Here is a 12,212-nt window from a genome sequence, read left to right as displayed (position 1 = left end):
TTCTAGGCGGCGCTTAACTCTGCGAGTTTCTAGGTGGTGCTTAAACTTGTGAATGAGCAGCCGGCGGAAACTGCTGCACCTAGAGCATGTGGCGCAACAGGCATTTCTTCATGAAAACTTGTGAATACAGCAAAGGAAAGCTGTGTGTAAGATTTTGCAATAAATGTTCAACTGGTAATAGTTTTACACAATGCTGTGCCTACGTGAGTTCTAATTATTAGAAAAAATTGTGTACATTAGTCAGGTCACAAGTTGCTCATTTGTCTTTGTGATTTGCAATGTGTACTATTCGAACTATTCGATTCGAAATTATTCGACCAAATCACTATTCGCTTCGAATTCGCTTCGAACCTCAAAATCTATATTCGCCCATCCCTACTCAGGCTGTTGATTATGCTTATTACATTTTGCTGGATGTGAGCAACTCACTGCCTTCACTGGTAATAAGAAATGAGTAACCTTTATGACTGACAGTGGAATGGCAGTGTTTCCATGGCAAATGTGCGCAGTCTTTTGAGAGCAAGAGCTGAGTCACCCAAGCCTGCACTTCCTAAATAGGGCAATTGCACCGCCTCTTTCATCTGCTTCCTAATGTAGCACCTTCTACTGGAAAAGCTAAGACGTTGCTGTAAGACGACTCTGGTCACAACACTCGCTGCGATCTAGTGCAGCTGAGCCCTAGGAAGCTGGTTCGGTGTTGACTTTTTTCTGATGGAGATGAAAAACGGAAACACCCGCGTGTTGAGATTTTGGCACACGTTTAAGATTCCCAAGTGGCCGCCTAATCGGCAGGCTTAACTGCAGTGTGCCCCGTATCGTGGCCCTGGTACTGCTTAGCTGCACGAAACTTCACGATTCTTTTTGGAAGGCCCACCAGTAGTGACTGGTCACAGACGCAGTGATATAGGCAGAAGCATGGGCCATTCTGTCCACTACTACTACTCTCCTTTTCTTCACTACACCTACTACCTTTTTCCCTCTCCTCCTTTCCCCGCAGAGTAGCATGCTGGCGAACTGATGTCGGCAAACCTCTCTGCATTTTCCTTTTTAATAAAGAGTTTCTCTCTCTCTCTCTTGTGCAAGGTTGTGTTGGGCCTTGCACTACATGCCAGCGCAACAGAAACTAGGTGGGATGACACCTGTGTTTTTAATAAGGACGATGCTATATGTACTACGTAGTGGAGCCCCACCGGAAATTGCTATACGCACTACCCATACAGCGCCATCTACGAGGCTCTGTCAGAAACACTCCTGAGCCCCCGAGCTTGCTTGGTGGCGGGCTGAGGGGCTGACACGACCTTCGTACGAACGGCAAAGTACCTGCGTACCTGGTTTCGGCCACAGCAAAGTTTGCGCTGTAGTCATGGGCGTGAAATAGATTATGGCTGCCCACAGGGCCGTTTACGAAACGTTTGAGCATTTAATCGAGGCAGGAACTGAAATTATGCGGGCAGCCGGTGCATAACATACGGTGTTGATCAACATATCGTATGTTGTGTCGGGCCGCCCGCGTCGATCATTTTTTTATTTTACTTTTGAGTTTTGTGTAATCAAGTATATATCTATAGTAGCCTCAAGCTGTCTATTCCTGGGTATCGCCGACTCTCTAAATAATATCCCACGGCGGCTTTATTCGCCCTAATAAGATTCTGAGATCCCTGAATCCCTGAGTGAGATGTCTAATACGCTACCCCGTGCCTCTTAGTGCGATGTGGTTTCGGCGGCGCACAAAACACCAGTTTTAATTCACTACGCAGCAGTTAACTAAAGCACGTTCTACAGGAACTCCTGAGTACAAACGGGGGAACGCGCACCTGTGCTTTTAGCTCGTATGTGTTCGTACACCTTGCCTCGAGCAGTTAAAGTTGGCTTTTCCGCATGGCTGTTAAGCTGTGCAAGAAAGTCACCGGGGCTAAACGTGATGGTAAGAAACTCTTCTGATGTAAATCAGCTAATCCGTAGTGTTTACGAGACTCTTAAGACACATTCTTTTGCAGTGTGACCTTTAAACGTTTCACATCCCTCCTCCCACTCAGCCTTATTTTGGCAAATAAAGGCGCTTTCAACATGCAGACACAGGAAAAGGAAACCGGAAGATGTATAGAACTTTTATCCTGCATTCTTTCACGTGCACAATGTCACATGCTAGCAGTGCCGTTTGTCCAACACGGTTTACGTTGTGCATTGAAGCAGTTTCTTACCAAGCTCCAAAGACTCGCCTAGGCAATTTCACATCACGAATGGTAAAAAAAAATATCTGTAAATTATGTGGAAGCAATGCCCATCTCTTCATTATTGACATTTTCTAGTTTATCAGAGCTGCTGCAACCAAGCATTGTTATTTATAAAGTAGAAAATAGAGAAATGCCATTTCTAAGCAGAAGTAAATATACATTGATTAGCATCTGCATTGTTTGAATTGTATGCTTTCCAACTGGCAGGGCCACTGCTATTATTTCTATGCCACATAAGATGCCCATGATTTTGCTCAAGTATGTGGACTCTTAGGTGGTTACACGCTGATAAAAGAATTCTGTGCTACCTTCATTCATACCCTGGAACTCGTCCGTGCCCATGGTGAGCATGCAGGGTGCACGTGTGACGCTTAGCATGATAAACTTCAGGCGACGTCAGCTCAGGTGTACTGAGAATATTTCTTTTCCAGAATACTTAAATAACTGAATCAATCATGAAAAACAGTCAACTCAAAACAACCTGAAAGAAAAGAAGCACCACCTACCCTAAAAGAAAAAGAAGACAAGAAGAAACGGGTTAACTATTTTACATTGTTTTCAAGTTATCCAAAAATAAGTCTGCATGTCAAAGGTCCAAGAAAGGCTGTTGTTTCTTACACTTTCAAGAAGACATCAACACTGCTATTGTTTTACAATATGAAGTAAATTTTTATTACACCACATCCTCAGCTTCAATTGAAGTTGTCTTTTCTGGGTGACCTGTAAAACCAAAGGTGCAATACAATTAGCAATACGGCTATGTTGCTTGTATAAACGATAGAAAAAAGCACAAAAATAAACATGGCAAAACCCAGGACCTTTGTTATGTTTTTTTTCATTATGTGTTATTTTTGTCCTACTGGCACAATTTGAATTCTTGAAACCAACTTTTGTGAAAAAACTATTGAGCATGATTTTCCATACCAACCATTACTACACTAAATGGCTGCACAATACTTTTTGCCTGAATGTAAATGCGGCTAAGAAATTTATTATTATTTTGAAGCCAGTTTTTATGGCCAGTCACAGAAAACGGGAGCAGATACCGTTGGTGCAGGGCTGCATGCGACCACACCGTGTGAAGTGTTGTGCAATTTTTTTGCAAATCTGTTAGCCCAACAGGAACCACACCGCATGCAGAAGCTGTCGTAGTTTTTGTTATAAATTGACGTGAACCTTTTTCCTCCTCACTTAGAACTGATCTTTTTTTGCTGTTTGGTCCCGTTTACAGTAAGAACTACATTTTTTTAGGAAAAAGGAACTGCCACCCAAATAAAATCAGTACTTCTGAGTCAAAAGAGCAATGCACAAGATTAGAATCATACTACACAATGGGAACATATACATGTTGCCCCCCCCCCCACGCTACCCCAGCACTTGCACCCTCCCCCACGCCCTCTCCCTATTCTTGCCCGAAACAATGGATTTGCCCCCTCAAGATAAAATTCTGCAGACGCCCATGCTAATACATACGGAACCAGTAAAGTGTGCAGCTGGTCGAATTGGTTCTCAATGCATAAATACAAGGCTGCTTCAAAGAGAAATAAGGCATTGGTGCCTTCCTGGTCTGTTCCACAACTTTCACTACAACCTGGAACGATGTTTTGCCCCTGAGAAAGATTCAGTACACTAATTATACGGCACTAGAAAGCGGACACAAGCATCATCACTGACTCCCCCCATCTCCTATCATTAGTTTCACACTTGTTGATTAAAAAAGTGCTTGTCCTTATGCGTTATCGCACTTGCAATGCATGAAACAACATTTAACAAGGTGAGGGGAAACGCGCTGAAGGTATCCAATACGCGTTCGCAGCGTTCAGTCGATCGGGCTGGCTGAAGGAACCATGCGACATGCATGCATGCTCGCGCATCGGCTGGAAAGGCTGGTGACGGAAATATAAGCTCGGCGGTCGACGCGGGTCTCCCACTTCAACATCAGTAAAGCAAGCATTACGGGGACAAACCAACGAGGCCAGAAATACCTACCTTCAGATTGGGCAAGCCGTCTTCGAACCACTGCGGCGTGTTGACGGCGCGATCGGGAAGTTGCCACGCCAGCTTGACGGCCCTGGCGCGAATCGTGTGCATCAGCCCGGCCCACGATCTCAAGACTTGCGCTTTATTAGCGTGATTTGTCGCAACGAGATTGGCGGGGTCGATCCATCCATGGATCGGTCAAAAGCAACGAAAAGCAGCCATGACGACCGGCCGAACGCTTGAGACTTGAGACCACGTAAAAACATTAAAAAAAAAAGTGCTTCTGACAGCGTTCATAGATGGCGCTATATCGGTAGTGCGTATAGCAATTTCCGGTGAGACTTCACTACGTAGTACATATAGCATCATCCTTTTAATAAAGTGAACCTGTTGGGACGGATGCCTCCCCCTCAGATGTGGAGCAAGTGAAAAAAGTGTTGTTTTCCCCCTCGGCCCATGCATGCAGCGGACGCCATGGGCCTGGGCAAGACGCTGACCCTGCTGGCCCTCGTTGCCCAGCAGCAGCCCAGCGACGAGGCCTTCAGGTCGGCCACCAGCCCACCCAGGGGCAGTGCAAAGGAGAACGGTGGGTGGCCTCTTCCTTCCCTGTGCGGTTTCTGTCTTTCGCAACATGCCATTTAAAGGCCAAGTGCACTCAAAATTTCGACTTCTTAAAAACCCTACTTCCGTATAAAGGGGGGACACTGGTCTTGAGGAAAATTTTGTTATTTTTTAACCTATGTGCTTGAGATTTACACATTCAGTGTATTTCAACATCCTGAGCACAAATATGCAGTCAGTTTTCGTCTATGGGGTGCAAGTTGAGAGTTGTGCAACATGTTATGCCACTCCATTTCAGGCAATTTTTTCATTATGTACCTATGAAATACTCAAATAGCTTTTATCCTTTTGTGCTCTAGAAGGACCAGGGAGTGCAATTATACCACTGTAGTAATTTTAGCATGGTTTCTGCAAACGCTGTAAAATTCGTAAATGTCGGGTCATCAATTACCAATGTTTTTGTAAAACTAACGGCATAAAATCTTGTGCCAGCAAAAAGAAATGCTATACTTTTGTGGTTTTATTGCACTGTTCTGTTCATAAGCTTTCGAATGCAGCAAAAATGATACAAATCGAACCAGTACATCCCAAGATATTGTACCCGACAGCTGACCATGTGGGGAAAAAATTGGTTCTGAGAAAACAGGGCACGAAGTTTGCAAACATAGGCAAAAATGGTCATTTAGGCGACTTCAAAGGGCGACAGCTTTGTGAATACTTACGATACAGCTATGATATTTTGCAGGTACATTCTTTGGGACCTGCAGACTGCAAATAAAATTAATACAGAAAATTAGGGGTGTGCGAATATTCGAAAAATTCGAATATTACTAGAATATTAAATATGTCATATTCGTATTCGCTTCGTAAACTATGTATTCGAAACATTTCGAATATTCGAAAGGGTTCAAATAATCGGCTATTATCGAATATTTCGATTGATTTGAATGGGGGGACGCGCCTTTCAACTTCGGAAAAAATGACAAAACTTTTTTTTGGAAAGCAACATATTCGGTTTCTATGTTTTCTATCATGTGCGTATGCAAAGTTTTCCGCCAAAAACCACCGCAAAGTGGCATAAAGAAACACTTTTGCTCGCTGCAGTGACAAAATGTCAGCGCGAAAGGGCGAAAAAACGGCACTTTTCGGAGCGCTGTATTTCCGCAACAATGGCACTGGGCGCGGCAATTTTGGTACCATTGGATCGGCCAAGCTATCTTCTTTCCGATTGTGGCCATCTCTTTTATCTTCGTTTGTTTACAAATGCTCGAACCAAAGAAAAAAAAAACCCAAGCATTTCCCCGAGGGGAAGAATGTGAAAGTGCGAATGCATGAGTTGAATTTGCGCGGTTCGGTAATGTTCGCGAAAGAGAGATCACACACACACACACACAACTACAAAGAAAGAAAGATACATTTATTCACAGACACCTATTTGTGTTGTCATTGTACTTGATTGCTAGAGCGGATCTCAGCTTTGAAATTTCGTGTCAGTACTCCTTTAAGCGGGTGCATTAGCCCTTCTCACGCCCGATTCCTGGCCAATCCCCCACGTGGGTATGTGCCATGCACAGACACCTATTTGTGTTGTCATTGTACTTGATTGCTAGAGCGGATCTCAGCTTTGAAATTTCGTGTCAGTACTCCTTTAAGCGGGTGCATTAGCCCTTCTCACACCCGATTCCTGGCCAATCCCCCACGTGGGTATGTGCCATGTCAGCGGCCAGGCAGCGCGCGCCCATCTTCCCCCGTTGCCAAGGAAGACGAGGAGATTCCTGGCCAATCCCCCACGTGGGTATGTGCCATGTCAGCGGCCAGGCAGCGCGCGCCCATCTCCCCCCGTTGCCAAGGAAGACGAGCGCGCGCACCCGCAGCTGTTGCTATGCGGACGGCGGCGGACGCTTCAGGCTTGCTTAAGAAGTGAATTCGCACTTAAAACCGACGCACAAACGAAGCCAGAAAGATTCTAATGCGCGAATGACCTTCCAGTCGGCGCGCGCTGAAACGGCCCTCCTGATTGGGCGTCGCCGCGGCATTGCAAGATGGCAACCGCCTTTCAGAGTTCATTTTCGTTTCTTCGCTCGACCAAGTTTGTGTTCGGTCATTTTATCTGCTGTGGTATTCAACGCGGACATTATCGAGATGAGAATGCCTGAGATTACAAGCCAAATTACGGGAAGTTGCGTGGCTCGAAAGGCGGAGGTCATCGAACGCTTCGTGGTGCGCGTGACTTTACCCCGGAGGGTGAAACGCGGTGTGCGGGCTAGTGATAGCTGTTCGCGAAGTGAACTTTTCGTCTGATTTGTGAGCTTGCACGCTAAAACGGCCGACGCGTCAGAAGCTGCAGCGCGAAGGGCGTAGCCGCTGTGTGCTGGAGCATCGCCGTACTGCGAAACCGGGTACGATTGAACGCCAGTACTTCGAATTAATTCCGGTGACATTAAATTTACTCTTAAAAGTGACCTGAAGGGCCATTTCAGGGATAACCAAAGTATGACATGCTGCGGTATACGAGCGCCGCGATGCGGGTGAGCTATATCGCTTTCTTAAGCAACGTTTCTCGTGCACTTCGAGTAATCATGCAAACAGGTCTGAGTCAGGAATAAAAACGTGTTGACGGCGTGAATAATGTACACTTACTTTCGTAGCATTAAACAAATTGTAATTTTTTAGGTAAATTATTAATACCAATGCGTTAGAAATTTACCTTACTGTTACTGTCGTAGCATTTAACAAACTAAATTTTAGGGGGAAACTATGATGACCAATGTGACTAACTATATAAACTATATGACTATAGTTTAGTGCATATTGGTTGTGGTGCGAGGAATATTGGATGCCCTGAATGTCAAGAGTACTAAAAAAATGTGCGTGCATGTAAGTTGGGGTTACGCAGAATATTATGCCAAGCTTCAAACAGGGTTCGCACAGGTCCTTGAAAACCTTGAAAACCCTTCAATTTAGAAGTGTCAATTTCAAGGCCTGGAAAGTCCTGGAATTTTTACATGGTCCTTGAAAACCCTTGATTTTTCCGGAGAGAATCAATGGCCCTGTCTTTTCACAAGAATTTAAAGTGTTTGTCATGGATTTTAGGTGTTAACAAATGTAAAGAAACATTGTAACAATCAAGTTTCAGTGTATTGCGTGAAATTACAAGATTGGTGGATTTTCTTTATTACAAGGCAATATTGGGAGCAGGCACTTGTCGATCCAATCCATATCACAATACAATCCAGTAAAAGCCAGCTTCTGTTCTCTATCTTGCATCTAGTCTGTGGACGCTTGCTCATTGCATGTTTACTGTGCCTCATCACTTCATCTACGTTTGCTTTTACGTGCAAATGGTGGACGTGTACATAGTTCATCCTGCCTTGAAGCAACACTTGGTCGATTTAATTTCAGCTGATACTCTTGCTGACAAAGCAGGAGATGCAGGCAACATTAACTAAGTTTTGAAATCAAACAGCCTCAGAAATACACAAAGAAAAAAGAAAAGCCTGTAAATACTAGGCATGAAATAAAAAAAAATAAAGCTGGGGGAGCATTTACGAACCCGTTAGAACCTATCTAGATATGCACTAATGTGCTTAGGTATTGTGCAATAAAAAACTTTTGCATTGCGTTGGAAAAGTTATAAATAATCCCAGATAAAACATTATATGGGGACCTTGAAAATGTGTTTTCTGGTCCTTGAAAGTCCTTGAAAACCCTTGAATTTTCGCTTTTGAAGCCTGTACGAACCCTGTTCAAAGTAGCTCGTTTGTATCCTTGTAGTGTGTAAACTTTTGGCAATGAACACCTGCGCGTACGAGTACGAAGTTGCTGCTGCAGGCAAGGTTATAATAAAAGCATGAAAGACGTCAAACCTCAGCTTTCAAATTTAAGTAAAAAAAAGAGTGCTTCACTTGTTGTCATGGTCACAACACTGCAGAGGGAAGTTGTCCAGTGCAATACAAGCAACCTGCTAACCTACTTTTAATTGAAAGCTATCTCCCCCCGTTTGTTCTGCAAACTGGGCTATGTACTCTGTACAGAGGAGCTGAAAATGCTGTTTTATCGAAAGAAAAAGGCTGCAAAAGGCACTCCAATTTTAAGGCAAGGCATCCCATAAGCAGGGTTCGCACAGGTCCTTGAAAACCTTGAAAACCCTTGAATTCAGAAGTGTCAATTTCAAGGCCTGGAAAGTCCTGGAATTTTTAAATGGTCCTTAAATATCCTTGATTTTTATGGAGAGAATCAATGGCCCTGTCTTTTCACAAGAATTTAAAGCATTTGTCGTGGATTTTAGGTGTTAACAAATCTAAAGAAACGTAACAATCAAGCTGCAGTGTATTGCTTGAAATTTCAAAAAGTTTTCTGGATTTTCATTATTACGAGGCAACATTGGGAGCAGGCGTTTCACAATCCAATCCATGTCACAATACAATCCAGTGAAAGCCAGCTTCTGTTCTCTATCTTGCATCTTCCAAGTCTGTGGACGTTTGCTCATTGCATGTTTGCTGTGCCTCATACGCTCCATCTGTGTTTGCTTTTACGTGCAAATGGTGGACGTGTACATTGATCGTCCTGCCTAACAGCAACACTTGCTGATTCAATTTCAACTGGCACTCTTGCTGACAAAGCAGGACATTCAGGCAACATTAACAAAGTTTTGAAATCAAACAGTCTGAGCAAAACAACACGAAAACCTCTAAATACCAACCATGAAATAAAAAATAAAGCTGGGGGAGCAGTCATGCACCTGTTTGTGGCTATCTAAATGTGCAATATTGTGCTTAGGTATTGTGCAATAAAAGACTTGCATTTTGTTGAAAAAGCTATAAATAATCCCAGATAAAACATCAGATGGGGACCTTGAAAATGTGTTTTCTGGTCCTTGAAAGTCCTTGAAAACCCTTGAATTTTTGCTTTTGAAGTTTGTGCGAACCCTGCATAAGCCCCGGGTTCAAACGCACACGAAAGGCTACAACCCTTGAGACTTTTCATGAATGATGTGTATGTTGCAACCTCGGAAGCCGTTTTCTCAAAGCGATTTTTTTGACTCATACGTCGTTTGTTCCAGTGATTCCTTTGTGACCGCTAGGTGTATTTTGATTCCGTTCTTTGTGTTACATTACTTGAAGTGGTCGTGACACTCTCGGTTTTTCAGGTTTAATTTTTGTGATTTTTTTATTCAAATAGTTGTTCATGGTCGATATGCCTTTTGTACATTCACCTCTAAAAAACCAAGAACTAAAAAATTGTTTAAATAAAAACAAATCCGACTGTCACGACCTTGTCCATTCATTTGGGAACGCAAACCACTTCGAAAAAGTTTTCTATCACATTTTATAGGCCGCTCAAGCTCGGCACAAAGTGAACACAAATAAAATTTTATAAATAAAAAAGTTTTCAAAATCTAACTTTGAAATATTTATGGTGCTGTCACACAAGCATTTACAGCTGATGTGCCAATTGTCATCAAAATCCACAAAGAAATAAAAAAGTTGGTTTTGAAACCTACGTCCCCTTGATTATTTGATATTCGATTCGATATTCGATGGTAGATATTCATACTCGATTCGTATTCGAAAAATTATTTGCACACCCCTACAGAAAATTGATTTTTTGGCAAATTTTCAGTCCTCAAGACCAGTGTCCCCCCTTAAAAAGAAAGCAAGATGCAAAATACAACAGCTGAATTACGCGCATGGACACCGCAACCGGCCAGCAAAAATCGGCAGTTTTTAAACCGAAACCGAGGAGAGCGCGGCCATTGCAGTGACGTTGTAGCCGTCCAGCGAGCGGCCGGACGGTGTGGTCACCAGCTCGGGAGAAAGCCTGCACGCAAGCTCTATGTGTGCATGGGGCAGCACATTGGTGAAGCGTGCGCAGCAGAGCTCAACCGGTTCTCCAGCTGCGTGGCTGGCCAGAGGAAGAAGCTCTCATCGGCTGGAACGTCACGGGCGTGTCAGGGCTGTTTACACAATCCCTCGGCAGGTGCAGCGTAGTCTACGGCGGCGCTTTTTTAAACGCTTCTGACTGATTAACGAGGCGTTTCATGGGGCTACCACTTGTGTCCCAGCTGATTTAGTAGGGGCATAGAGTTTCTTAGTAAGTATACTAGAGAGGAAACTGCGCCTCGTAAGCCATGTCGTCGTGGGGGTTCATGGGAGAACATCCTTTTTGGCTTGGGCTTGGCATGACAACTGGATTCTTACACGGTTTTTGGGATTTGCTTTCTTCACTATGCATTCACGCGTTTACGAGCTACAAGGAAGCCGAAATCCTCCCGTTTCTGTGGTAGCCGTGTTCAGTGAAACAGCAGGCAATGCGTGATCGCACCTGACGTTGCTCATGCCGCAGTCGAAGGACGTATGACTGAGCGGGTAATATGCCACCGTGAAATTTGTAGCCGACGAAAAGAAGAAGCAAAACGTACTTCGCCGAAGTCAAGGTACGGCAGATACGGGCGCTTGTATGCGTCCTGTCTTGTCATCGTCCACGACTGTTTAACGCCAATTTTTCATTTTTCTTGTTATACTAGCTGGCGGTAGCGGTGCACCGGTTCACCACGAAGGCAGCGTTTTCATAGGCACGGTCAAAAAACTTTCCAAACTCTTCAAACAACTTATTATTTGAAATAATGGTAAAATTAATAAAATCACATTCTCTAATGAGTTACCCCCCAAATAATAACATTGTTCGAAACTACAACCTTGGCCTGCGCAATAGCAGGCACAACCGTTCCGGCAAAAATACACTTTACTTCTTTTTTTCTTAGTTTTAAAACAACCTGTTTTTATTTTCCACTTACATAATTGAACACTATTCTTCGCGTTTTTGTGGCACTTTATTTAAATTTGCGATCACTAAAACGTTTCAATCCAAGCCAATGATGAAACTAAGGCGAGCGTGATGTATAATGGCGGTCCATGACGACACAGACGACCTTGATGTGAGCCGCATAGACGCTAGCGCCAGATTCCTCTCTAGTGTGTACTGTAAGAAACTCTATGAGTAGGGGTACTTACTACGCATTAAAAATAAATTTGGTCGAGGCGAAATTTGAGTGCAGTTGGCCTTTAATGCGGAGGCATTAGAACGTGGCACTGGCTTAATCGCCGATGCTGCTGCAGAGGATGGCGGCGGTGGAGACCACCCAGGGGTGCCGTCTGGTGCTGCGGTGCGCGGGGGCACCCTGGTGGTGTGCCCGCTGTCCCTGCTGCACCAGTGGGCGGGGGAGGTGGAGCGGCACCTGCACCCAGGGCTGACGGTGCACGTGCACCACGGCCGCAACCGCTCCGCCGACCCCCAGGAGCTGGCACGCAGCCACCTGGTGGTCACCACCTACGACACCATCAGCAGTGACTGGGCCCGCGGGGACGCCACGAGGGACAAGCAGGTGGGCCGTCTCATTTTACGACGAAGCTGTGTATGACTCGGTTCCTACGTATA

At 44.4% G+C, this 12,212-nt stretch overlaps 1 protein-coding gene across 1 annotated transcript in view; it reads left to right on the top strand.

Annotated features, from left to right (window-relative positions):
• Positions 1-12,212, top strand: part of LOC144169112 (transcription termination factor 2-like) — a 53,904-nt gene that overhangs the window by 6,669 nt on the left and 35,023 nt on the right. Inside the window, exons 5-6 of the mRNA XM_077698134.1 lie at positions 4,681-4,800; positions 11,894-12,159. Of these exons, the coding sequence (XP_077554260.1) occupies positions 4,681-4,800; positions 11,894-12,159 (386 nt within the window). The remainder of the gene's footprint in view (positions 1-4,680; positions 4,801-11,893; positions 12,160-12,212) is intronic.

The sequence above is a fragment of the Haemaphysalis longicornis genome, unplaced genomic scaffold (genome assembly GCF_048455015.1).
Source record: "Haemaphysalis longicornis isolate Haplotype H1 unplaced genomic scaffold, Haemaphysalis longicornis Haplotype H1 scaffold_2, whole genome shotgun sequence".
NCBI lineage: Eukaryota > Metazoa > Arthropoda > Arachnida > Ixodida > Ixodidae > Haemaphysalis > Haemaphysalis longicornis.
Note: the sequence above shows the minus strand (reverse complement) of the source record. Positions and strands in the feature narration are given on the sequence as shown.